This window comes from Salarias fasciatus, chromosome 8 (genome assembly GCF_902148845.1).
Source record: "Salarias fasciatus chromosome 8, fSalaFa1.1, whole genome shotgun sequence".
Taxonomy (NCBI): Eukaryota; Metazoa; Chordata; class Actinopteri; order Blenniiformes; family Blenniidae; genus Salarias; species Salarias fasciatus.
In genome coordinates this window covers 786,743-809,213 of record NC_043752.1, presented here as the reverse complement: position 1 = coordinate 809,213, position 22,471 = coordinate 786,743, and the positions used below count along the sequence as shown (strand labels likewise).

Below are 22,471 nucleotides of genomic sequence, written 5' to 3'. Positions count from 1 at the left end.
TAAAGTTAAATCTATTAGGAAATATTAATTTGCACGTGATTACACACATTGGGCCACTCTGGTCGTTGTGGGGCCATGAAAACATCTTCACTCTAACGCGCATCGTTCAACTGTAACAGTGGAATAATCTGATTTTCTAGTAGTTTTCAGTGCTGAAGTTTTTCCACATTTTCTGACTGGATGGACAATCTGAGAATCTCAACAAAAAAAAAATCGAACTTTAATCTGAAAACAGGTGAATGGAAACACCGACCGCCTCCCCGCTGAAGGTAAACTCACCTCAGCTGCACCGGACTCAAACCGGTGATCAGAGAAGACCCTGATGGAGCAGATCAATCAGACTGAGCAGACTCGGGTGTTTCCATATTTCTCTGCAGTCTGCAGCAGGAGACACTCTTACAAAATCATTTCAGTGCTTCAAAATGTTCAGATTTTAAACTGGAATTTTACCTTTCACGTCTTTAAACATTTCCCTCATTTTTAAAGTTCTACAGATTATTTAAAAAAAAAAGAAAAAAGCAGAAGCTGGATGTTATTGAATCCACTGTAGACGAACAGATCCTCTAATTTCCCGTCTCTTTTCACTGATTACTAAAAAGTGTCACCAACCTTTGAAAGAGCACAAACATCAGCTAATTTTTGGTCTTTTTATTCAACTGTAATTGTCTTAATCTTCAAGTAAAACAATGTGGAATTACAAGGGATCAAAAAAGGAATGCAACAAATAAAGAGACGAAAACAAAAAAAAGTAGTAAGACCATCACCGTAAACCAGGCATCCACCTTTTCCCAGAACAATAAATCCACAGCTGACAGTCTGTGGAGCTGCACCGTCATTTATTTGTACAAGAACAGAGAAACAATGTGATGGCAGGAAAAGAAACCGTGACTTTTCAGGTTTTGAAGCAGGATAAAAGCATTTTGTCTTTTTTTTTTTTTTTTACTTTATTCAATTTGTTGGCTATTTTGATTTTGTGTTTTAAGTAAGAGAAGATCAACACCTGGCTCCAGGGGCGTCTCAAGGCAATCTGAGGTTCAGAACCATTTGGCCGAAGAGGCACTCTGTAACACTGACTGGAAACACCCGACGGAGGCGGGCCGCGATCAAACCACCGCCGGAGGAAAGATCTGGGAGTGAAACCTTTTTCAATTAGCAGATCGGAAGGATTGAGGGGCCAATTGATCAATTTTTTAAGCTGAAGTAAAACACCCTGAAGTGGGCGGGGTCAGGGCGGAGGTGGGAGGGGCAAGTTATCAGATGTGCAAATGAGGAAAAGGGCTGATTTGAGACGAGTCCAGTGGAACCGAGGGCGAAAAGGGGCTCAAGCAAAGACGCTCCAGCATAGTGCAGCAAAGATCCGCTCTCTTCCTCAAACCCGGGAAGAAATAATAAAATATGCATAACTTATCGACTGACTACAAAGAAACCAGAGCCAGAACAGATGACCACATTTCTCAAAACCAACTTTCTAAACCGCCAACTTACAATACAACTGGTCACTCCAAGGTGTTTTTTTTTTTGAACGTCAAACAGATTACAGGGGGCGCCGTTTAATCTCATCTGAACTCGGAGGGTCTGAGTCTCCAGTCTGTAACGCTTACAGTACGTCGTGTGAGCCGACCTCCACCTCCCGCGCCTGTCGTCCCCCTGAAGTCCCAGTGGTGAAACGTTCCCACCGCACCGCCTCCCTGGTCGCGCCGCCGCCGCACCGCCGGCAGCCCCGAGCCTCCCCCAGCAGTCCGTGTCTGCGTGGCGAGGGGACCGGATCCAGCTAGAAAAAGGGGGAGGGGCTTCAGAGGTGAGGGAGGTCCCCGGCTTGTGCAGCGCGCCGTTCCCTTGCTGTTCCTTAAGAGTGCAGACGGAGCAGCAACCACTGGGGGGCGCTGGCGTGCTGTCGCGTCGTGCTCTGCAACACTTGCTTCCATTTTTTTAAAAAAAGTCCCTTTGGCACTCTGGTCATGTCTTGTTGTGACGTTGGTGACTGGAGGAGGAGCGGGTGCTGGCCGCCGGAGAGCGGGCCTGAACCGCGGCGAGCGCGGCGACGCTCCGCAGCACCCGGTCGGGCGTCCCCTCGTTCCCCGAGCCGCTCGCCGCCGCCTCCTGCGGCGGCTTGTGGGACCTCCGGCCGTCCTTGCGGCTCTCCCGGCGCTGGCCCCGCTTGTCCCTCTGGTCCTTGCTCTTGGCTCGGTCCAGGCTGCGGTCCCGCTCGCTGCCCGACGAGGCGGCGCGGGAGCGCGAGCTGCGGCGCTCCGTGTTCTGGGAGCTGATGCTGTGCGTGCGCTGGCTGCTGTTGCTGCTGCTGCGGCTCCGGCTGCTGCGGCCGCCGCAGTCGCCCTCGCCGTCGCTGCTCATGCTGCTGCAGGCACTGTGGCCCCGGGATGAAGGCTGCCCCTCTCCGTCGCCTTCCTTCCCCCCCGACGACTTCCTGCTGCCCCTCTCCTTCTCCTCGGGTTTCGGCCTCTTGTACTCCGCCTCTAGAGGCGGGACCAGAGAACCGGGGCACTGTCTGGTGGAGCGGGATGACGAGCGACTCGTCTGATTGGGCGTCGAAGGTTTGCTGCCACTGTTTTTATTGTTGTTTAGACTCACAGAGTTGCTCAGGGGAGCTGTGGGCACACTTTTGCTTTTGGACTTTTGGTTTTTGTCCACGGAGGATGCAGATTTGGCCCCTGAGTCTCTCCTGGTGGTGTGACCGGGAGTGTCCACCCTGCCTTTCATTGCCAGGAGCTTGGCGGCTGCGTTGAGCGCCGAGCACCTCTTGCCCAGGACCTCTGGCTCCGGAGGCAGCGGCGGCGTGCTGTTCGTCTGGACTTTTCCGTCTTGTGACGGCTGAGACACGGCAGATTTTCTGGTGATCCTGACAGAAGACGTGTCGCTGCCGGACTCTCCTCCCGTCGACGTGTTGGTGGTGTTTGATGTGCTTTTGTCAGAGCCGTGCGCAGGTTTGGAGGCCTTCCTCTCCTTGGTGCCCTTGTCCTTCTCTTGGTCCTGCAGCCGGCGCTTGGCCGAGCGAGTCAGCCGGTTCTCCTTCCGTGTCTCTTCGCTCTCCGAGTCAGTGGAGGAAGATGAAGACCTTGAACGCCTCGCCGAACGGGAAGTCGATGTGGCGGACTCCTTCTCACTGCTGTCCACTTTCTTCTCCCCTCTCTCTTCCTTCTCCTCCTCTTTCCCGGTTTCTGAGGTGACGTCAGTTCTCTTCTTCTTGGCAGGATGTCTGTTCTCATAAGTCCTCTTATGATGAGCGTGTCGAGTGAGAGTTGACGTCGAGCATCCAGACGATGGCGAAGAGGAGCGTGTGGAGTCCTGACTACTCTGACGACTCAGAGATCGCTTCTGTGGCAGAAGTTTATGATCCTCATCTGTTTTCTCTGCTGACTGTTGGCTTAGATCTTTCTGCAACGTGGCTTCAACTTTTTCATCTCCAGCACCTTCCTCCTTTTCTGCATTGGACTCTTTGGTGACAGAGGAACTTTCCAATTTTCTCCTTTTAGGTTGGGACTTGCATATATCCTGCTTGTTGTTCTGCTCTTTGTTAGTATTCGTGTCTGCATCCACCTCCATTTCAGAGTCACTTATAGAGTTTTCCGGTACTGAATCTGCAGACTGTGTCTCAGATGAAGCACCGGTGGGTTCAGGGGTTTGTTCTTGGACAGTGGCTTGTGTGATGGACACAGGAGGAGCCGCTGTGGTAACTGAAGTTATGGATGCGGTGGCAGACGTGGTAGTTTTATAATTTCTGTTCTCATCTGCAGCTGACGTTTCTAGGGATGGTCTTTTAGGAGAGGAAACTCTTTGCGGCGCAGCAGTGGAAGTTGTCACGGGGGTCTTGGTAGTTTTTTCTCCAGGTGTCGCCATCGGGGGAGAACCAGAGGTATCTAATGTAGAGGAAGCTGTGACTTTAACGGTTTCCGTTTCAGGGGACGACGTTGCTGCAACTGTGTGAACCTCAGAAGATGCAGGGACAGATGTGGTAGGGACAGATGTGGCTGGGGCAGAGACAGATGTGGTAGGGACAGATGTGGCTGGGCAGAGACAGATGGGGTAGGGACAGATGGGGCGGTGGCAGAGGGAGATGTGGCTGAGACAGATGTGGCCGGGGCAGAGACAGATGTGGGAGGGGCAGGGACAGATGTGGCGGTGGCAGAGGGAGACATGGCTGAGACAGACGTGGCTGGGGCAGAGACAGATGTGGGAGGGGCAGGGACAGACGTGGCGGTGGCAGAGGGAGACGTGGCTGAGACAGATGTGGCCGGGGCAGAGACAGACGTGGAAGAGGCAGGGACAGATGGGGTAGGGACAGATGTGGCGGCGGCAGAGGGAGACGTGGTCAGGGCAGATGTAGCCGGGGCAGTGGAGCAGATCTGAAGAGGTGGTGCAGCACTAGGTTTGAGAGGCTCTCCAGCTGGTTGAGTCAAAGCAGATACTTCAGTTGCTGATGGGGTGGTTCGGGTTTTGGTATCTGGCACATTTGTCGTTGCTTGGGCAGACAAAGATATCGCTGTACTTACTGTAACTGGGGAAGGTACAGATGGCTGTTCAGGCGTGGTTGGGTTTGAATTTACTTGATTTGTTGGGACTGTTGCTGCTGGAGCTGCTGATTTTGATGGACAAGCTTGTACTGGTTTTGCTTGGGCTGTCGAGACTGACGGACAGGTCTGAATTGTTTTTATTGTTTGGTTAGATGGACAAGCTTGGGTTGGTGTTTCTTTCACTGATGTACTAGTTTGGGGAGTCTTTGCTGCTGTTGGGTTTGATGGGCCAACATGAAGAGCTTTTACTGTCGCTGTTGGGTTTGTTGGACTAGCTTGAGGAGTTTGGACTTTGGTTGTTAGGTTCGGACTATTTTGGGCAGTTTTTACTGTAGTTGTTGGGATTGATGGATTAGCCTGAGGAGCTTTCAGTGTTGGATTTGATGGGCTAATTTGGGCAGTTTTTATTGTTGACTGGTTTGATGGACAGGCTTGAGGAGGTTTTACTGCTGTTGGATTTGACAGACTCGCTTGAGGAGGTTTCATAGTAGCTGTTGGGTTTGATGGACTTACTTGAGGAGGTTTTATTGTAGTTGTTGGGTTTGACCGATTAGTTTGCACAGTTTTCACAGTAGTTAGGTTTGACGGACTAGCTTGGGCAGCTTTTACTTCGGTTGTCGTCACTGGGACTGAAGCTGAGGAGGCTGACTTTGGTGAAGTTGGGCTCAGTGACGTGGAAGATGCCTTGGCGACGGCATGAGTTGTGGTTGCAGCGGACGCCACAGAGGACTGCGCTGGATTGCCGTCAGCAGCAGTTTTAGCTGTGAGTGATTTCACTGTAGTGGTGGCTGGTTTCATCACCCCTGAATCTGCTGCAGAAGTCTCTGTCAACGCAGCTTTGTCAGTCACAGCAGATGGAGTGGGAGCAGCCGGTGTAGCAACTGCGGTGGATTTGGCAAAGTTCGAGTCTCGTCCCGTCGTTTTCACAGTCAGAGTTGAGGAGACTGGCTCAACAGCAGCTTCAGAAGCAGTGGTAACCCCAACAGTTGGAGTGGTAGAGGACACGATACTGGTGGATGGCGACAGAGAGGTGGTAGTGAGTGGAACAGTGGTGCATGAGGACAGCGGGACAGAAGAAGTAGAAGCCTGTGCATCTTGAGCTGAACTGACAATCTGAGCGGAGGTAGGAATGGGAGAAAGTTCAAGTGTAGCTGGGGCCTGGATTGAAGTTGAAACAGGTTTACTAGCTTCACCCGTCTTAATTATGAGTGCTTGATTGGGAGCAACAATGGAACTCCCACTCTTAGTGTCCGTTTCCTCGGCTTTGGTTGACGGCGAGGTTGTGTTTGTGTTGGCAGCAACGGGGGTCGGGGTCTCAGACAAGACTGAATCTGAGCTCAGTTCAAGTTTTGATACAGCAGACGCTTCAGAGTTGCGTCCTTCACCAGCAGCGTCGGATACTGTTACCGAGTCTTTGCGGGGACGACCCCTCTTTCGTTTCGGGGACTGAGGGGGCTTCTCTTCCTCGCATGGCGAAGTGAGCATGGGGCTGACCATGTTGTCAGACTCCATTACTCTCTGAGAAGTCTTAGGGGGCCGGCCCCTTTTTCTTTTCAATGGTGTTACAAGAGAATTCAAGCCGGACTCCGTGGTGCCTGACGGGGCCTCTTTTCCAGGCACAGAGTCCGTTTTCTTGGACTGGTTTCCTCCTCGTCCTCGTCCCAGATGGTGGTGCTGCTGCTCTCCGAGCTGAGCCGCCATGCGGGATTCAGTTTCCAGCCTCCGGCGCACAGGGAGATTTCTCAGCACAGGCATGTCGGGGGAAAGGTGAGGCGGGGAGTAGGGCGGATAGCTTCTGACGGGCTGTGGGATGACCGATGGACTAGGGGTGGGGTCCTGGCCCTGAGGGGATTTGGTAACAGTCGCTTTAGTTTTGCCGTCAGAGCTCAGGGGCGTGTTGTCTTTGTTCGGTTCGTCGGCGCTCTCTTCTGCTGCCGCCTCCTCCAAAGAGCCTCCAGTGCCGCTTCCCCGCCGCCGCCGCCGCCTCGGCTCCTTCTCCTCCACCACAGTGACCAGACGGCCCTGGGAGCTTCCGCAGGACTTTGGCCGACGGAGAGTCTTCCACCAGGCCTCGCAGGACTTCATCATCAGCAGACTGGCGTTTACGAGGCGATCGGGAGCTGGTCGAGGGAGGAGACATGGCGCTGTGGTCTTTACTGTCCTCATCTTTTGTCTGATGGTCCACAGGGCAGCTGGAGTCCAGCGAGGACTCAGAAACCCTCCTCTCGATGTCCTTGTCGTCCCGACCAGCTTTGGAGTTCTTGCCGTCAGTCTCTCCACCAGTGGGATGTTTCCCTGCAGGGGGGGAGGTGGTAGCAGGGGAAGGCACTGGATTGGGATGGGTCCGGTTTGGTTGAGTCCTGGTTTTGACGGTGTGGTGATCTCTGGCTGGCGAGGACGCCTTTGAGGACTTGGAGTCTTGGAGCCTGGCCGAGGAGGAGGTTCTGGGGTGTGACGGGGTGGTAGACACGGCGCTGGTGTCTTTGGCGGCCCCTCGTCCTCTCAGACCACGGAGTCTTTCAGGCACTTCTCTGGGGGTTGTGGGCTCCGGCTCTATGTCGGGCGAGGCTCCGCGGAGCCGGCCGCTGGTCCTCGTGGAGGTCACGGTCTTGTCTTTGGGTTTGCGGCCGCGGCGGGAAGGAGGCGGCTGAGCCGGCTCTGCAGAGCTGGGCCTCGACAGGAAGTCGTCGTCATCGTCGTCAGATGACGCGTGGAGCTTTAGGCCTTCCTCTTTGGCCTGATCCAGGCCTTTCCTGGCAGCCTCCACCTGCTCCTGAACACACACACACACACACACACCGGACAGGGTTAAAACTCTGCAGCTATGGTGCCGTTTTATTTAATCACTGACACTTTATGATATCTAGATCCATAACAATGAAAAACTATTTAATGAAAGAGTAAAACAGATGAATCTTCACCTCTGCCTGCTTCAGCTCCTCTTTGCACACATCCTCCAGTGAGGCTTCCAGGAAGTTCATGGCGTAGCGTTCGATGGGAGTGAGCTGCAGACAGACACGTTGTGATGAGACACAGTCAAAACACTAGCCAGGATGTGTGCTGCTTTTTGAGAGAGAACACTACAGTCGCACACCGAGACCGGTCTGGGGAGGGCTTCAGTCGCACTGCTGTGGAGCCCAAACCGTCTCACACATCTGGCAGTTTCATGAGCTCAGTCGTATTGTCAGCCAGTCGATGTTTAATTGATATTTTGTCTGATAATTTCAGGATTGCACAATAACAACCGTGATGTGTTGCCGAGTTCTGAGAACCCCTCGTGGAGATGGACCACAGACTCTGTGGAAAAGTGCAACAACAACAACAACAAAAACGCACAGAATACACTGAAGTGTGTAGAACTGGGTGATGGTGCACAGAAGGAAAATGTGGTTTAACAAGAGACACGCATCTAAGTGTCGCTGTGAATGGAGCACTACAGCGTCTACGACGCCATGGAAACGTGCTCCGTGTCAAAATGCTCTATTTGGGTTCATATTGCTCTGTAACCATAGAAACATGGCGGTCCCTGTGTCAACAGATGCAGTAACCATGGAAACGGGCTGAAAGTGGAGCAAACAGACAAAGTTCTGCCTGGTTTTGGATTGAAACCGACTACAATCAGTTAGACAACAGCCTGAACCGACAGATGCAGAATCCCCTGACCACATGGCTCACCTGCTCCACCAGGGCGGCGATCTCCTGCTCAGCTTTGGAGAGCTCCTCCACCTCCTCCTGCTCGCCGCCGTCGTCCAGAGGGATGTTCTCGTTGAACTCCGCCAGCTCGGCCACCTGCTCGGCTTTGGCCTGCGAGGCGGCCACGATGTCCTCCTCGTCCTCGGCGCGGCACAGCGCCTGCAACCGGGAAACACAGCGGATTTTAGATGATCTGCAGATAAGGGGCGGAGCTCTGAGCCTCTAATGGTCATTCTGGAATTTCCTGAGGAAACTCTGTGGTTGTATGCCGACATTTAATTCACAGCTTGTGTTATCGATCATTTTTGTGTTTTCGTGCTCCACATTTCTCTGTGTTCGTCTTCAGTTCGTTTTCTATCCATCTCCCATAATGCTCTCCCTTTCCGGCGTCACTCTGCCCTCCACCGCTGCCCGTTTGCTGAAGCTGAAGGTCTGACCTGCTCCAGGATGGTGGTGCTCTGCTTGTTGACTCCCTCCTCCTCCTCGCCGTGAGGCAGCGACAGCTCCACCGCAGCCTCTCGCTTCTCGCCGTCGTTCATGTCGAACAGCTCGCGGATCGTTTGCTGAGCAGCGAGAAAGACACAGCCGCGCCGTTTTCATTTTCACATGGAGACCATGAGACCACTGACCCACCAAATCCATGAACCAGATCGGAGTCCCTGACACATCTAACCCGAGATCAAACCACTGCAGACTATCATCAATCATGCTTCAGTCTAAAAGTAAAAGCGTCAAAATGTGGTAAATTTTGAATAAACGCCACACTGATAGCTGTACATTGATCATTTATCACATATTTCCAGAGTAATGATAAACATTAATGCTAAAACTGGAGAAATGTGTCATTTTATGCTCAGTCCAGTGCTTCAAAATGTATTTCATGAAGTGAAAACTGACTGCAGTGTTGATATATCCTCATATAACACTCTGAGGTGAATTGAATCACATTTTTTAAAGATAGAAATGGTTAAAATCTCCATTTTCAGCTCACAGCAACACGTCTGACGTGTCTGGATAAACTCAGCAGCTCTCCATCGACAGGGTGAGGCATGAAACACGTCCAGAAAATCTCTGGAAGCGGGCCAAAAGAGAAGAAGAGGCACCTGTTTGAAAAAGGCAGTGGTGAAGTTTCCTCCTTCGATGGCCATATCTCCCAGCATCCTCTTCTGGTTGGCTTTCTTCAAGATGTTCTCCTCCACCGTGCGCTCGCTGATCAGTCTGAAGAGGAAACGGACGTGGTTGAATTGATCCCACTGACCTGCTTCCGCCATGAGGACGTTTTAGAACAGAGATAAACACTCGGCGCTTCGCTGTAGAGTAAATCTAGACCCGGGACAGGACTCGATGGAGCCACCTGTAGATGTGGACGTCCCTGGTCTGCCCGATGCGGTGGCAGCGGTCCTGAGCCTGGGCGTCCATGGTGGGGTTCCAGTCGCTGTCGTAGAAGACCACGGTGTCGGCGCCGGTCAGGTTGACGCCCACGCCGCCGCTGCGGGTGGACAGGATGAAGCAGAAGATGCGTCGGTCCGCGTTGAAGCGCTCCATGAGGGCCTGCGGCGGAGGAAAACACTCGGGGGGGTGAACACTCGTCTCCGGGGCGCGGCTCCTCGGCGGCTGCCGGGCCGACGCCGGGCGGCGCTCACCTGTCTCTGCTCCACCCGCGTGCTGCCGTCCAGACGCAGGTAGATGTGTCCGTGGTAGTTGAGGAACTGCTCCAGCACGTCCAGCATGCGCGTCATCTGGGTGAAGATGAGCACCCGGTGGCCGCCGGTCTTCAGCTTCCTCAGCAGCGTGTGGAGGGTCTGGAGCTTCCCTGCACACACACACACACACACACACACACACACACACATCAGAAACACAGAGCAGAAACATCCAGAAAAGAAAGGCTGAGCAGCGCGAGGAGGAGACTCACCGCAGTCGTACTGGATGAGCCGCAGGTCGGGGAACTGCGTCCTCATGTAACACTGGATGCGATGGAGGCTGCCGGTGAGCGGCGCCGCCTCCGCGGCCAGCATGGCGGAGAAGACGGCCTGCTTGTGGCTCAGCGACGGAGGAGGGTGGCAGCAGTGCATGGAGATGGGCGGAGCCTCCACCGGGGGGATCGCGAAGGTGAACCTGCAGAGAGACAGAAGAAGAAGAGTGAAGCCGGAGAGCCGAGGCGTGGGTGAGTCGGGGGTCAGGGGTCACGTACCTGTCGATGACGTCCGCCAGCAGCTCCAGCCGGTCCTCCACGCCGTGAATGGCCTCTCTGACGGCGGCGCTCTGCCGCCACAGGTCCGGCCGGTTCTGCGCCTGAGCCAACAGGCAGCTGCTGTGGCCCGAGCGGCCCCAGTCCGCCTCGGGCCGCGGGGGCGCCGGCGAGGGCCGAGAGCCCGGCAGGAAGGTCAGGAAGTCCAGAACCTCGCGGCCGTACAGCGGTCGGGCGCCGCAGCGGCGCTCGTTCACCCCGAAGATGAAGTCCAGACGGCTGTCCTGCTGCTGCTTCAGGCTGTCGGACAGCCACTCCTGAAACAGGGAGGGGAGGAGAGGAGGGGAGAGCAGCTCAGAGAGACCGACGGCTGCAGGGACAGGAAGTAACAAAGCCTCACCTCTTCACCTGAACCGTTTGCACTTTTCAACATTTCAAGGCAAATACCTGTATTAACGTCAGTGTAGCAGTACAACAACAATAGTTTGAGTGTTTCAGACTTTTCTTCCTCGTGTGTGTGTCTGTACTGACGCTGCACTGCATCAGGAAAACCTGCGATCACGTTGTTGAGGGTTGGGATGACGATATGACTTGAGATAAAGTGCTTCAGTATTTGGTTGTAATTTCCATTTTTTGCTGTCTGTGGGTGTAGTACACTAATTACTCCACCAGGGGGCGTAACTGCACTGTGGATCATCAGGTGGAACCTTGGTGAGGAAGAGGAAAGAGGAAGGGAGGGGTTACCATGTGGAACGGAGAGCGTGGAGGCGGACGGGGAACTCTCCTGGGAGGGGGGCCGGCCTTCGCTCCCACGCCGGGCCTGGACTTGGGGGTGACGGCGGTCTGACTGCTGCTGCCGTCCCGCGGCGTCAATGAAGACTTGGACACAGACGAGGACGACGTCACCGGGGTGGAAGCTGGAGGGGGAGAGGAGACGTTTCACCTGGCGTCACACTGCTGGCCGGAGACCGACACCGCGGCTCTAAAGAACAGGAGCGGGACGGCGGGGAAGGCCGCGGCGGCGTCCTGAGAAGAAGAAGCTGGAGCTGGTTCGTCTCACCTGGCTGCTCCACACCTGTCGGAGGAGGAGGAGGAGGAGGAGGAGGAGGGGGGGGCTGCACTACTTTGAGGACAGGGCGGGGGGGCTGGGGCTGGCTGGAGGCGGAGCCGGGGATTCTGGGAGGAGCTATGGTGTAGTGGGCGGTGGCGGGGCCGGAGGTGCGCTGGGTGATCTGCAGGGGAGCAACGGTCCGGATGGGGGTGGTGCTGGCGTGGGGGTGGAGGGAGGGGGGGACCTGGGGGGTGACGCGGGGGGACGGGGCCACGGCCAGGGTGGGCACGGCGCCGCCCTCCTTGCCTGTTGACTGACGCACAACGATCTTCACCACACCGGGGCTGCTCACCATGGACGAGGGCACTGAGAACACACACACACACACACGGAAACGTGAACCCTGGCTCTGACACACACTCCTCAACGACCTGAGAGAACGATCAGAGTCCGCTGGACACAAAGGTCAGCAGCTGCACGACTCAGGAAGTTCACGCCGACAACCGGTAACAGCATGAGGCTGACACAACAACAAACAACACAAAGCAAAGGAAGATGCTCTACGGTCTGGATGTCAGAGGAGGAAGATGCTCTACGGTCTGGATGTCAGAGGAGGAAGATGCTCTACGGTCTGGATGTCAGGAGGAAGATGCTCTACGGTCTGGACGTTGGAGGATAAACTCCTGGATGCACTCCGCCTGAGGAGCAGCAGGAGCTTCTCACCCTGAGCGGCGGCGTTGTGCGGCAGGCGGTTTGCAGAAGGGGCGGCGGTGTTCACGGCGTGCGTGTTGGTGGCGGTCTGGACCGTCACCTGCGCCGGCTGGCTGATGAGGTGATGCTGGACGCCGCTGGACACCAGGTGCATCACGTTACCTGCAGAGCAACGAGGCCAGAGCGCCGTCAGTCCGGAACCCTGAGCTTCAATGTGAAAACCTCTTTGACCTGCCGGGACGCCGTGGAAACGCCGGGTTCCTGAATTCAGCAGGGCGGGGTCTCACCCTGGAGGGGGCGCGGCGCCGCCGCCGGGACCTGGTGGATCTGAGCTCCAGACAGCGTCAGCTTGTTGCCCTGCAGCTGGAAGGTGACCGGCTTGCTGCCCTGACAGGAAGACACCGGGCGGCCCGCCAGCGAGGCCAGCTGGGCGATGCTGACCACCTCCCCAGCTTCAGCACAGGAGAAGCACAACACACGGGGGTCACAAGGTCAACTCACCACCAGTTCAGTCACTGATCATCAGCAGGTCCAAAAGGGTTTTCCTGACTGCTTTTGGAATCAAACCGTTCGGCGCTGAACTCACAGGGGAGCCTGGCCTGCATGTCCGGGCTGAGCAGGACCCTCTGGGGCAGGACGGCGCCCGGGTTGGGGCTGGGGTGGGCGGGCACGCCGGCCACGCAGGGGCCGGCGGGGGGCCGGACGGTCAGCACCGGCTTGGGAGCGCTGGATCTGACCGCGGTCTGGGAGGCGGGGTTCAGGGAGGGGCGGGGAGGAGGCGCCGTCGCCACCGAGCACACCACTGAGAGGAGGAGGCAGACGGAGGTCAGAGTGCGTCCGCCGCTCGCAGGGTCTCTTTCAACGAGCCGTCGGTCTGGTACCTTGCTGAACGACGGGAGGCGGAGCGGGTGTGGGCGCCACCTCTGTGACGGGCGGCGGCTTCGGGGTCTGAGCGGCGGGAGCGACGGAGCAGGTTGGTTTGTTCATCAGGAGCACCGGTCGGTTGTCGCCTTTAGGAGGAGGCTGGAACATCCTGGGAAGGAAATGAAGACATGTAGGAGCAAACAGGAAGTAGCTCTCCTCTTCCATCAGCAGCACCGAGCCGGCGCCATCACTCTGCTGCTCGGCTGGTCCGGGCTCCAGGTCCTACCTGTTGACCTTCATGCGGACCGGTCGGGGCCTCGGGGGGGGCTCGGGCGACTCCACGATCTCCTGGATCAGCTGCCGGCTGACCTTGTGGCGCGGCAGGAAGACGTCGGCCTGGTAGCGGGACACGCGGCGCTCCAGGGCGACCAGGTGGAACATGGAGAGGTCGCAGCGCTGAGAGGCCAAAGCACAGGCAGAGCGTGGAGATGTGAGGAAATCACCGAAACCCAAAACCCGAAGGCCTGAGCCGATCGGACGGTCGAGGTGAAAACGTCTCCCTGCCGCGGACCTTGAGAGGACAGACGTCCAGCGCGTCCTGCACCAGCGAGGCGGTGTGGAAGATGATGGGCTGCGTGATGAAGGGCGACTGGATGGGCCGCGGGTCGAACAGGTTGGGGTGGTTGCACACTTTGCGCAGCTGCATGAGGATGTTGATGACGGACATGAAGTGTCCGCTGGCCAGCGTCTCCCTGGTCCTGCGGATCAGAGAGCAGCGACAGACCGTCAGGAAGGATCAAGAGGCTGTTTGAACCGGCAAACGGTGACGCCACTCCGAGACCGCCTCCGTTGCTCTTGCAGTTCGGTGGGAAACTTACGACGCCTGCGCCATGAAGTCGTCGTAGAGGAAGCGCTGCCTCTTGGAGAGGCGGCAGCGCACCACGTGCTCGTACTTCTTGGGCATCTGCTTCTCCACGTCCACCTTGATCCGGCGCAGCAGGAAGGGCCGCAGCACCTTGTGCAGCCGCTTGACCAGGCCCTCGTTGTACTCCTGGCTGCCCTCGATCATCCCCGTCAGCGGGTTGGAGAACCACTCCTTGAACTCGCGGTGCGACTGGAAGACGTGCGGCATCAGGAAGTGCATGAGGGACCACAGCTCCATCAGGCTGTTCTGCAGCGGCGTCCCGGTGAGCAGCAGCCGCCGGTGACTGTCGGAGGAGAGGGTCAGGTGATCTGGGTCGACGCTACGAGCCGACGGGCCGTCGAGTCGCCGGCCGGACTCACCTGTTGAAGTTCAGCAGACTCTGCCAGCGCTGGGACTTGAAGTTCTTGATGTTCTGGGCCTCATCCAGGATCAGGTAGCGCCAGGACTTCCTCCTGAAGGCCTGATGGTCCTGCAGAACCAGCTTGTACGAGGTGATGCACACGTGGAAGGCGTTGGGCTTCGTCCAGCCCTGAAGAGGAGGGAAAACAACACAACTGAAGTGAGACATCTGCTGTGTCCATGCTCCCCATGTCTGCCGCACCACCGACGCTCAGGCGCTCTCATGCTACATTCTGGGCTCTGGCGTTCCATGTACGCACACGGATCCACTCATCCTCAAGGTCCTTTTCCGATTCTCCAGACTGTTTTTTTGCTCTTTTATTACATATTTATATAAAATGAGCACATTCTTGTCAGCATATTATCAGCATGACAGTTTATTTGGCCTTTTTCTGTTTCTGAATGGCGAGCGATCACTAGATACTTCCGCTTCTGTCAGAAGATCGTCTCCTCTCTCCTGACAGTGTTTTATCTCCGTCCACCAGCTTCTCTCCCTCTGGGTGTCTTTATAGGCGGAACTGCAGCCTGATGGCTTCACACACACACTTTTCAAAGTTAGCATCTGTAATGGTTATTTTGCTGTGGCGCTCTGGCTCATGCGTACGCACAACACAGTCACAATATTAGGGCTGCGTGCGGACCCTCGCGGACAGGAATTGACCACAATTTTTACGTCACAGCAACCGATGCGGAACGCTCCATACGCAGACATGTGAAGCATGGACCAGGCTTAAGGCTCAACTTACAAAACAAGCCTTCAAAACGACAAGGAAGACACACTTAATAACTACAACACATGCAAAACAGACACATAATAAACACAAATGTAACAAACAAATGTCAGACAAATACAGAACTAACAAAAATGAGCAAAACATCTGTAAATAACATCAAAGTAACCAAAAAGCTATTATAAAGTCACAAAGAAATACTGAAAATATGTGCTAAATAAACACAAAAAGAAATAAAACTATTATCAAGCAACATGAAAAAAACATCAAAACAAAGAAAAAAATCTGATTTGGCTCAGAGACAAATGAGCCAGATGTTCAACTGTATATCTAATGGATCATTTTAAAAAAATAAAGGGAAATGAGAACAGTGAGGAGAGACATTCCAGATGAGAAGAAGCAAAGCGGAGCCGTGTGGCTGGTCTGGACCGATCCGTACCGATCCGGACCGATCCAGATGCGTCAAAGCCTCGTCCTCACCTGTCTCTTCAGCTTCCTCTCCTTCTGGCTGCCGAAGTACGTGAGGATCTTGAAGCCCGGACACCAGCGCTTCAGCTCCATCTCCCAGTTCAGCATCACGCTGGTGGGCACGATGATGAGGTGAGGACCCCAGTTCCCTGGAGCACAAACACAACCCGCCGTCAGCTGAGCGGCGGCGGGACGGGAGCGACGCAACAACCGCAAAACATCAGCAACACTGGGCTGAATTCTCGAGGGTGTGCCTGAATTAGATGTCCGTACCCTTCTCACAGGCGAGGTGGGCCAGCAGGGCGATGGTCTGGATGGTCTTACCCAGACCCATCTCGTCGGCCAGGATGCCGTTGAGCTTCTTCTCGTACATGGTGACCAGCCAGTCCAGACCGATGTGCTGGTACTCTCGCAAGGTGCCGTGGAGCAGGAAGGGGATGGGGGTCTTCACCTGGACAGAGAGGCAGGGTGTGAGCGTCTCCAGACCCAGAGTCCAGATCCAGAGCGCCCGAGAGCGCCGGACCCACCTTGGTGGTGGCCAGCGTGTAGCCTTTGGGCTGCAGACTCTCCGCCGTGGCGGCGATGTGGCTGATCTCCTTCTTGGGCCGAGAGCCGGAGGACGGAGGGCTGTGGTCCCCCTCCTTCAGCAGGACCTCCATGCCTTCGTCCCCACCCTCGTCCTCCTCGCTCTCCCCTTCCTCCTTCTCACTCTCGTCCTCGGCGCTGTCTCCTGCCGAATCTGAGCACATCGAGGCGATTTAAGGCTTTTATCATCCAAAAGCATCTGATGCTGAGATCTAGGAGCTGGAAAGACGGCAGAACTGCCTGGGACAGAAGAGAGCGTGACCTCTGACCTGAGGAAGACGAGTTGCTCTCCACGTCGCTCTCGTCCTCTTCGCTCTCCGCCTCCTCGTCGCCGGAGTCCTCCATGTCGGAGCTGGCCTTGGAGCCGGAGGCCGAGGCCGACGGCGCCTCGAAGTCAGAGGCGTAGGCTCCTCTGTACTTCTCCAGCAGCTCCTCCATGCTCATGTCTCCTGCGGGGACGGCGGACAGACGCTCGACTCGCTGCGTCCCACCGGGAGGACGTGACGGACGGCAGCGACGCTCACCTTCTCTGGCCAGGTCGTCCAGCTCCTCTGCGTGGTTCACGTTTCCCTCCACCTTCTCCTGAGCGGCGATGGTGTCCTCCTCGTCCTCCGCTGGGAGACAGGAAACACACAGGCGTCACTTCGGGCGGCTCAAACCTCAAACCCCCCCCCCACCTCCCCGAGAGCAGAGCTCACCGTCCTCCTCGTTGGCGGTGAATTCCCCGTCCTCGTCCTCCTCCTTCCGCTCCTCCTCCTCCTCCGCCGACGAGGACGTCTCCTCGGAGCACTCCTCCTCCGAGCGCTGGTCCTGCGGAGCGCAGAGATCCGGTCATGCCAGGACTGGCCCGAACGCCGCCGGGGGACGGCGGTCCGCTCCGCGGTACCTGAGGCAGTTTGAGGGTGCTGATCAGCTGGTCCAGAGGCAGCAGGCCTTCCTCCTTCAGCAGCTCGATCTCCCGCCGGTGCGTCTCGGCGTCGTTGCCCTCCTGCTGCTCCTCCACCTCGATCGTCTCCTCGTCGTCCTCCTCCTCGCCCGGAGGCTCGAAGTCTCTGTCTGCGACGGGAGGAGAAGGCCATGAGGAAGAGGCAGCGCTGAGAGCACAGGCTGCAGAGGATGATGGGAAAACAAATGATCGGCTCGTTGTGCCTCTGAGCTGAGGTTCGGTTCAGATTTCATGAGACTCGTGAACCCACATCGATCTGCACGACACGATGAACACTCAGAAAACGTTCTAAATCAGACAAAAGCTGAGAGTTCTGGACGGAAACAGCGGAACCGGTGCCGGTTCTGCCGAGGCGCTGCAGCTGAATGACCGTGAACCTGAACGCCTCACTCATCGGGCGCTGCAGACTGGAGCAGCCGGTCTGACCGGTTTCAGCCGGCAGCAGGTACAGGAACCCGGATGTGAGGCGCCAAAGAAAGTAAAATGATTAAAAAAAAGGCCTCGAATCCCAATGGGGCCGGAGATCTCAGCAGCGGTTTGAGCAGGAGCGTGACAACACGCCGTTCCCACACAGCGGCGGCCTTGACGGTGGAGCGCCGCCTTTTGTAACCGTGAAACTGAGGAAGATGAGGCGCCAGGCGTCGCCATGACGACGGCCCCGTCTGAACCGGCGTTTCAGCTCCGCCAGGCGACGGACGAGGGGAACCGCTCACCGTCCTCGTCCGCGGCGGGCGGCGCCGAGTTCTGCGCCGCCGGCGCGGCGTCGGCGGGTCTGCTGGGCGCCAGCGACTTGCTGAGCAGGTCCGAGTATTTCTCCGTCTGGCCCACGATGAAGTCCAGCTGCAGGTCCAGGGCCTTCTTCCGCTTCTCCTCCAGCCTGGACTGCTGCTTGTACTGAACCACCTGCAGGGAGAACCACGCCGCTGAGTCCAGCCTCAGAGGAACAGAATAACACACACAGTCACACACTCACTCACCTTCTCCACGTTGCTCCAGAACGCCCGGACCTCCTTGGCGATGGAAGAGGCCACCCTCCGGATTTTGGCGTGCTCGTCCCGCTTGGCCTTCTCCTCCTTCTGCCTCAGATCCTCGTGGTGCCTCATCACCATCCGGACCACCTGAGCAGCGAGACAGCGCGGCGCTAACAGCAGCTAGCGGCACCAAAACTGTAGGAACCGCCCGGGAGGAACCGTCCGGACGGAACCCTGACGGGAACGTTTAGCGCCTCAGCTCTAGCGGCCGTACCTTCCTCGCCACGCCCCTCTTCCAGCGCCGCTCCTGAGCGAAGTCGGCCGACAGCCACTGCATCTCCTCACACAGGTAGTCCCAGTGCACCTTGGGCCTCTGCGGCTCCGTCAGGCGGGTGAGGCGCTTGGTCGACCAGAAGCCCTCCCGCTTCAGGGCCTGGGTTCGATGCTCGATGTCGGCTTCCTGCAGGCAGACGCAGAATGAGACGCTCTGCGTTTCCAGACGGGGGGCTGAGGCGCCGCGACTCTTCAAACCCAGCCCCGATCGTCCCGCTCGGTCTGAACGAACAGAAGGAAGCTCACGTGTTTGGCCAGCTCCGCCATGTCGGTGTGGCGCTCGCCGCGGGGCCGCTGCGGCGTGCTCTGGTCGCTCGGCGAGGAGGCGGAGCTGTAGCCTCCCAGAGAGGACGGAGACACGAACTTCCCGTGAGGACCCCGCAGGGGGGACGACTTCTCCCGCCGAGGCGTGGACCAGTCGGACGGGCCCGGGGACGGGGACAGGGACAGGGAGTGGGAGTGGGAGGGGCCCGGGTAGCCGGCGGCGGAGGTGGAGGGCGAGACCGGGGACGACTTGCTGGAGACTCTGTCTGCGATCCACTGGCGAACCTACAGGAGGAGCCGGTCACATGACCGGGGGGAGGGGCGGTTATTCCAACGACAATGGATCAGGCTAGCAAAGCGTTTCAGAAGCGGCGTGTCGGTCTGAACGGTGGCGCTGCCAGGAGGAAGGTGTGTGTGTGTGTGTGTGTGTGTCCCGTGGAGCGAGCCTGTCTGCTGCCACTCACCTTCATGAACAGTGTCTTTCTGTCTGTCCTGCTCTGTCCACGCTGGAAAACACACACGGCTCAGCATGCGGCCAACGCAACACACACACACATCACCACACAGCAAGGCGGCGAGGCTGCACGATACACGCCGCCTCAGACCAACCGGTCCAGCTCACGGTTCAGAATGCGACACGGTCCAGCACCGTGCACAGAACCACCACCTAATCCACTTCCGTCCATCTTTGGACGACGAGTCTGCGACATACCGTGCAGCCGGACACGTCCAGAGAGACGGCTCCGGAATAAAACCACAGAGCGACAAGCAGGATGAAGACATGCTGGAAAAACCACCAAGATCAACTCTGAGCTGAAACCACCGCCGTGATCTTTCTTCTGTCTAAAGAAAGAACATGACTGTGTTTGTGTGTGTTCACTTATTTAATGTGGAATCATAGAAAAGGCAGTTTCAAAACTTCTGCGTCTCAACGTCACTTTTCAGTCAGTGAGTCCAGAACATAATAAATCCAACTTCACTCACATCTTTTCTCTTTTGCTCAATAAGTTAAACTTCTCTCCTAAAGAGCGACACGGTGACAGACTCTCTGATTCGCTGCAGCGGACCGAGACACGAGGTAGAGCAGCCCTGCGTGTTCTGAACATCTCCGCCTGAAGCCGATCGATACGTCGCCTCCGAGCTCTGCACGGCGAGCCACTCATGACAGGAGTGTGTTAAAAACATGCGCAGACCGTCACACACACTGATGTGGGAACCACGAACGAGTAAATACGAGAAACCAGTGACTGAGTGGACTTAACCAGGAAATTCACTTCAGAGTTCGGATCAGACTCTGAACAGAAGTTTCTGAAACATCCTGACAGACGCTGATCTGTTCAGGTGTGTGTGAGGAGCGAGGAGCTCCCGGTGTGTGAGGAGCGAGGAGCTCCCGGTGTGTGAGGAGCGAGGAGTGAGGAGCTCCCTGTGTGTGAGGAGTGAGGAGCTCCCGGTGTGTGAGGAGTGAGGAGCTCCCGGTGTGTGAGGAGTGAGGAGCTCCCGGTGTGTGAGGAGCGAGGAGCTCCCGGTGTGTGAGGAGCGAGGAGTGAGGAGCTCCCTGTGTGTGAGGAGTGAGGAGCTCCCGGTGTGTGAGGAGTGAGGAGCTCCCGGTGTGTGAGGAGTGAGGAGCTCCCGGTGTGTGAGGAGCGAGGAGCTCCCGGTGTGTGAGGAGCGAGGAGCTCCCGGTGTGTGAGGAGCGAGGAGTGAGGAGCTCCCGGTGTGTGAGGAGTGAGGAGCTCCCTGTGTGTGAGGAGCGAGGAGCTCCCGGTGTGTGAGGAGCGAGGAGCTCCCGGTGTGTGAGGAGCGAGGAGCTCCCGGTGTGTGAGGAGTGAGGAGCTCCCGGTGTGTGAGGAGTGAGGAGCTCCCGGTGTGTGAGGAGTGAGGAGCTCCCGGTGTGTGAGGAGTGAGGAGCTCCCGGTGTGTGAGGAGCGAGGAGCTCCCGGTGTGTGAGGAGTGAGGAGCTCCCGGTGTATGAGGAGCGAGGAGTGAGGAGCTCCCGGTGTGTGAGGAGCGAGGAGCTCCCGGTGTGTGAGGAGTGAGGAGCTCCCGGTGTGTGAGGAGTGAGGAGCTCCCGGTGTGTGAGGAGGAGCTCCCGGTGTGTGAGGAGCACCCGGCAGGCGTACCTTCAGCGGCGAGCTCGTCTCGCTCTTGTCGGCGTCGTGCTCGTCGTCGCTGCCTTCCTCCGGGCTGCTGGCCCGACCCGAGCGGGCGTCCCGGGCCTCGGCGTCCCGCCCCGCCTCGTCCTGCTCCATGTCCTCGCACTCCTCGTCGCCGGAGAAGGAGTCGCCGCGGCTGTCGTGGTCGTGGGGCGGACTGGCGGCCGTGCGGGTCGGCGGCGCGGCGGCGTCCGGAGCGGCGACGGTTAAGGCCTCGGAGGTTTGATGGAGCTGAAGGAGCGCGCTCCCGCTCGCTGCCGTTTGGCTGCACGGCGCCCGATCTGAGGCTGCGGCGGCGGCGGGAGCGGCGGCAGGGGGAAGGCACTCCTCGGGCGCCGTGCCGGAGCTGTGGGCGTTGGCTAGCGTTCCGGCGGCGCTCTGCTGTTTGCTCACGTGAGCCAGAAGCGAAGCGGGGACCTGGAGCAGGGGGGTTTCTCCTGGTCGGAGGAGGAGGCGCGTCGGGTCGATGCCGGCAGGCGCCGCCGTGGACTCGCCAGCCGTGGTTTGGACACTCGGTGACTGCGTGGCGGCCGCGGCGGGAGCTTCTTTGGTCCCATCATGAGAAGAAACGCAAACCTCGGGCGGCTGGTGGAGGAGGGGCGGGAGAACCGAGACGGGCTCGCCGGGTCCCGCTCCCTCAGGGGCCGAGGGAGAAGCCGTCCCAGAGCAGAGCGCCACCGTTGGCTCGCCGCTGTCCGTGTGGTCGATGGCGACAGTGGCGACTTCCACCACGCAGACCTGGCCGGCGTGCGCCACCTCCACCGCCTGGTCCAGCAGCAGGTGCTGCTCCACCGCCGCCTGCAGGCCGTGGGCGTCGCCGTCGGTCTGAGCGGCGCCGCTCCCCGGAGGCAGGGCCTGCTGGGAGATGATGATGGTGTCTCCCTCCAGGTCCTCCTTGACCGTGAACTCGTCCGAACTCTCCAGCAGCGCGTTGAACAGGTTCACCTCGTAGCCCGGCGAGTGGGGGATCTGCGCGTCGCCGCCGCCGCACACCGTCTCCTCGGCAACCTCCTCCACCAGCCCGCAGAACTCGTACACCTCCATGGGCTGCGAGTCCAGCTCCACCTCGGCCTGCACGGCGCCGGCGGCCAGCTCGATGGCGGCCTGGCACACGCTGCCGTCCTCGCGCTGCAGCAGGTAGCTCTGGTTGAGGTGCACGTTGGTCCAGGCGCCGCCGATGTGCGCCTCCTCCCGGACCACCACGATCTCCCGAGCGTCAGCCGAGCGCACCAGCTCCGCGATGGAGCCGGACGGCTCGGCCTTGACCACGCCCCCCGGCTGCAGCGACACCACCAGGCCGCCGTCGAACAGGGCTGGGCCGTCGGCGGGCTTGGCGGCGCCGTCGGTCTGGAGGGGGCTGCCGGGAGCGCCGGGGTAGAATCCAGACGGCGCCTCCTTCGCGGTCGGGGTCTCAAGTACTTCTGGATGAGGTTGTGTTTCAAAGAGCACTTCAACGCGCTCAACTGCTTCCACGGAATTCACCGCCTGTATTCCAGCGGCGGCGGCGAGCTCGGCGGCGTTTCCCGACAGCTCTTTAGCCTGGCCATCAGACGGGTCTGAGTCCTGCTGAGAGCGGTCCGGCGCCACGGCGGCGTCCTGAACTGTAAATCCAACACTCGATTGAGGGTCCGAGGGCGGCGATAAGGCTGCGGGGGGC

General features: G+C 57.9%; 2 protein-coding genes across 2 annotated transcripts; both read right to left on the bottom strand.

Moving 5' to 3' along the window:
* Window positions 1-633: 633 nt before the first annotated feature.
* LOC115393671 (mucin-5AC-like) lies at window positions 634-6,230 on the bottom strand. The gene is made up of 2 exons (XM_030098777.1): window positions 5,937-6,230; window positions 634-4,380 (listed from the first exon to the last, which is right to left on the bottom strand). Exons 1-2 carry the CDS (start codon window positions 6,228-6,230, stop codon window positions 1,957-1,959), a joined length of 2,718 nt encoding a protein of 905 aa, XP_029954637.1. The 3' UTR covers window positions 634-1,956.
* srcap (Snf2-related CREBBP activator protein) lies at window positions 5,194-22,470 on the bottom strand. The gene is made up of 31 exons (XM_030098729.1): window positions 20,782-22,470; window positions 18,644-18,946; window positions 18,339-18,524; window positions 18,071-18,211; window positions 17,807-17,996; window positions 17,034-17,203; window positions 16,846-16,957; window positions 16,672-16,761; window positions 16,417-16,596; window positions 16,090-16,301; window positions 15,836-16,013; window positions 15,575-15,711; window positions 14,324-14,493; window positions 13,918-14,247; window positions 13,611-13,797; window positions 13,326-13,495; window positions 13,057-13,208; window positions 12,762-12,977; window positions 12,463-12,627; window positions 12,188-12,337; window positions 11,474-11,830; window positions 11,158-11,330; window positions 10,417-10,730; window positions 10,138-10,340; window positions 9,866-10,035; window positions 9,577-9,773; window positions 9,326-9,440; window positions 8,660-8,785; window positions 8,205-8,381; window positions 7,451-7,534; window positions 5,194-7,302 (listed from the first exon to the last, which is right to left on the bottom strand). Exons 1-31 carry the CDS (start codon window positions 21,856-21,858, stop codon window positions 6,409-6,411), a joined length of 7,326 nt encoding a protein of 2,441 aa, XP_029954589.1. The 5' UTR covers window positions 21,859-22,470; the 3' UTR covers window positions 5,194-6,408.
* Window position 22,471: the final 1 nt, after the last annotated feature.

Bases quoted from the DNA above. Each gene is read 5' to 3' on its own strand.
- srcap (XM_030098729.1), bottom strand. From the start codon at position 21,858: ATGGAGGTGTACGAGTTCTGCGGGCTGGTGGAGGAGGTTGCCGAGGAG. The intron at 13,496-13,610 runs GTCCGCGGCAGG...TTGGCCTCTCAG, and splicing joins TGGACGTCTGTCCTCTCAAG to CGCTGCGACCTCTCCATGTT. The intron at 12,628-12,761 runs GTGAGTTCAGCG...CCTGTGCTGAAG, and splicing joins CATGCAGGCCAGGCTCCCCT to CTGGGGAGGTGGTCAGCATC.
- LOC115393671 (XM_030098777.1), bottom strand. From the start codon at position 6,230: ATGGCGGCTCAGCTCGGAGAGCAGCAGCACCACCATCTGGGACGAGGA. The intron at 4,381-5,936 runs GTAACAGTATCC...TCTCAAACCTAG, and splicing joins GTCGTCCCCGCAAAGACTCG to TGCTGCACCACCTCTTCAGA.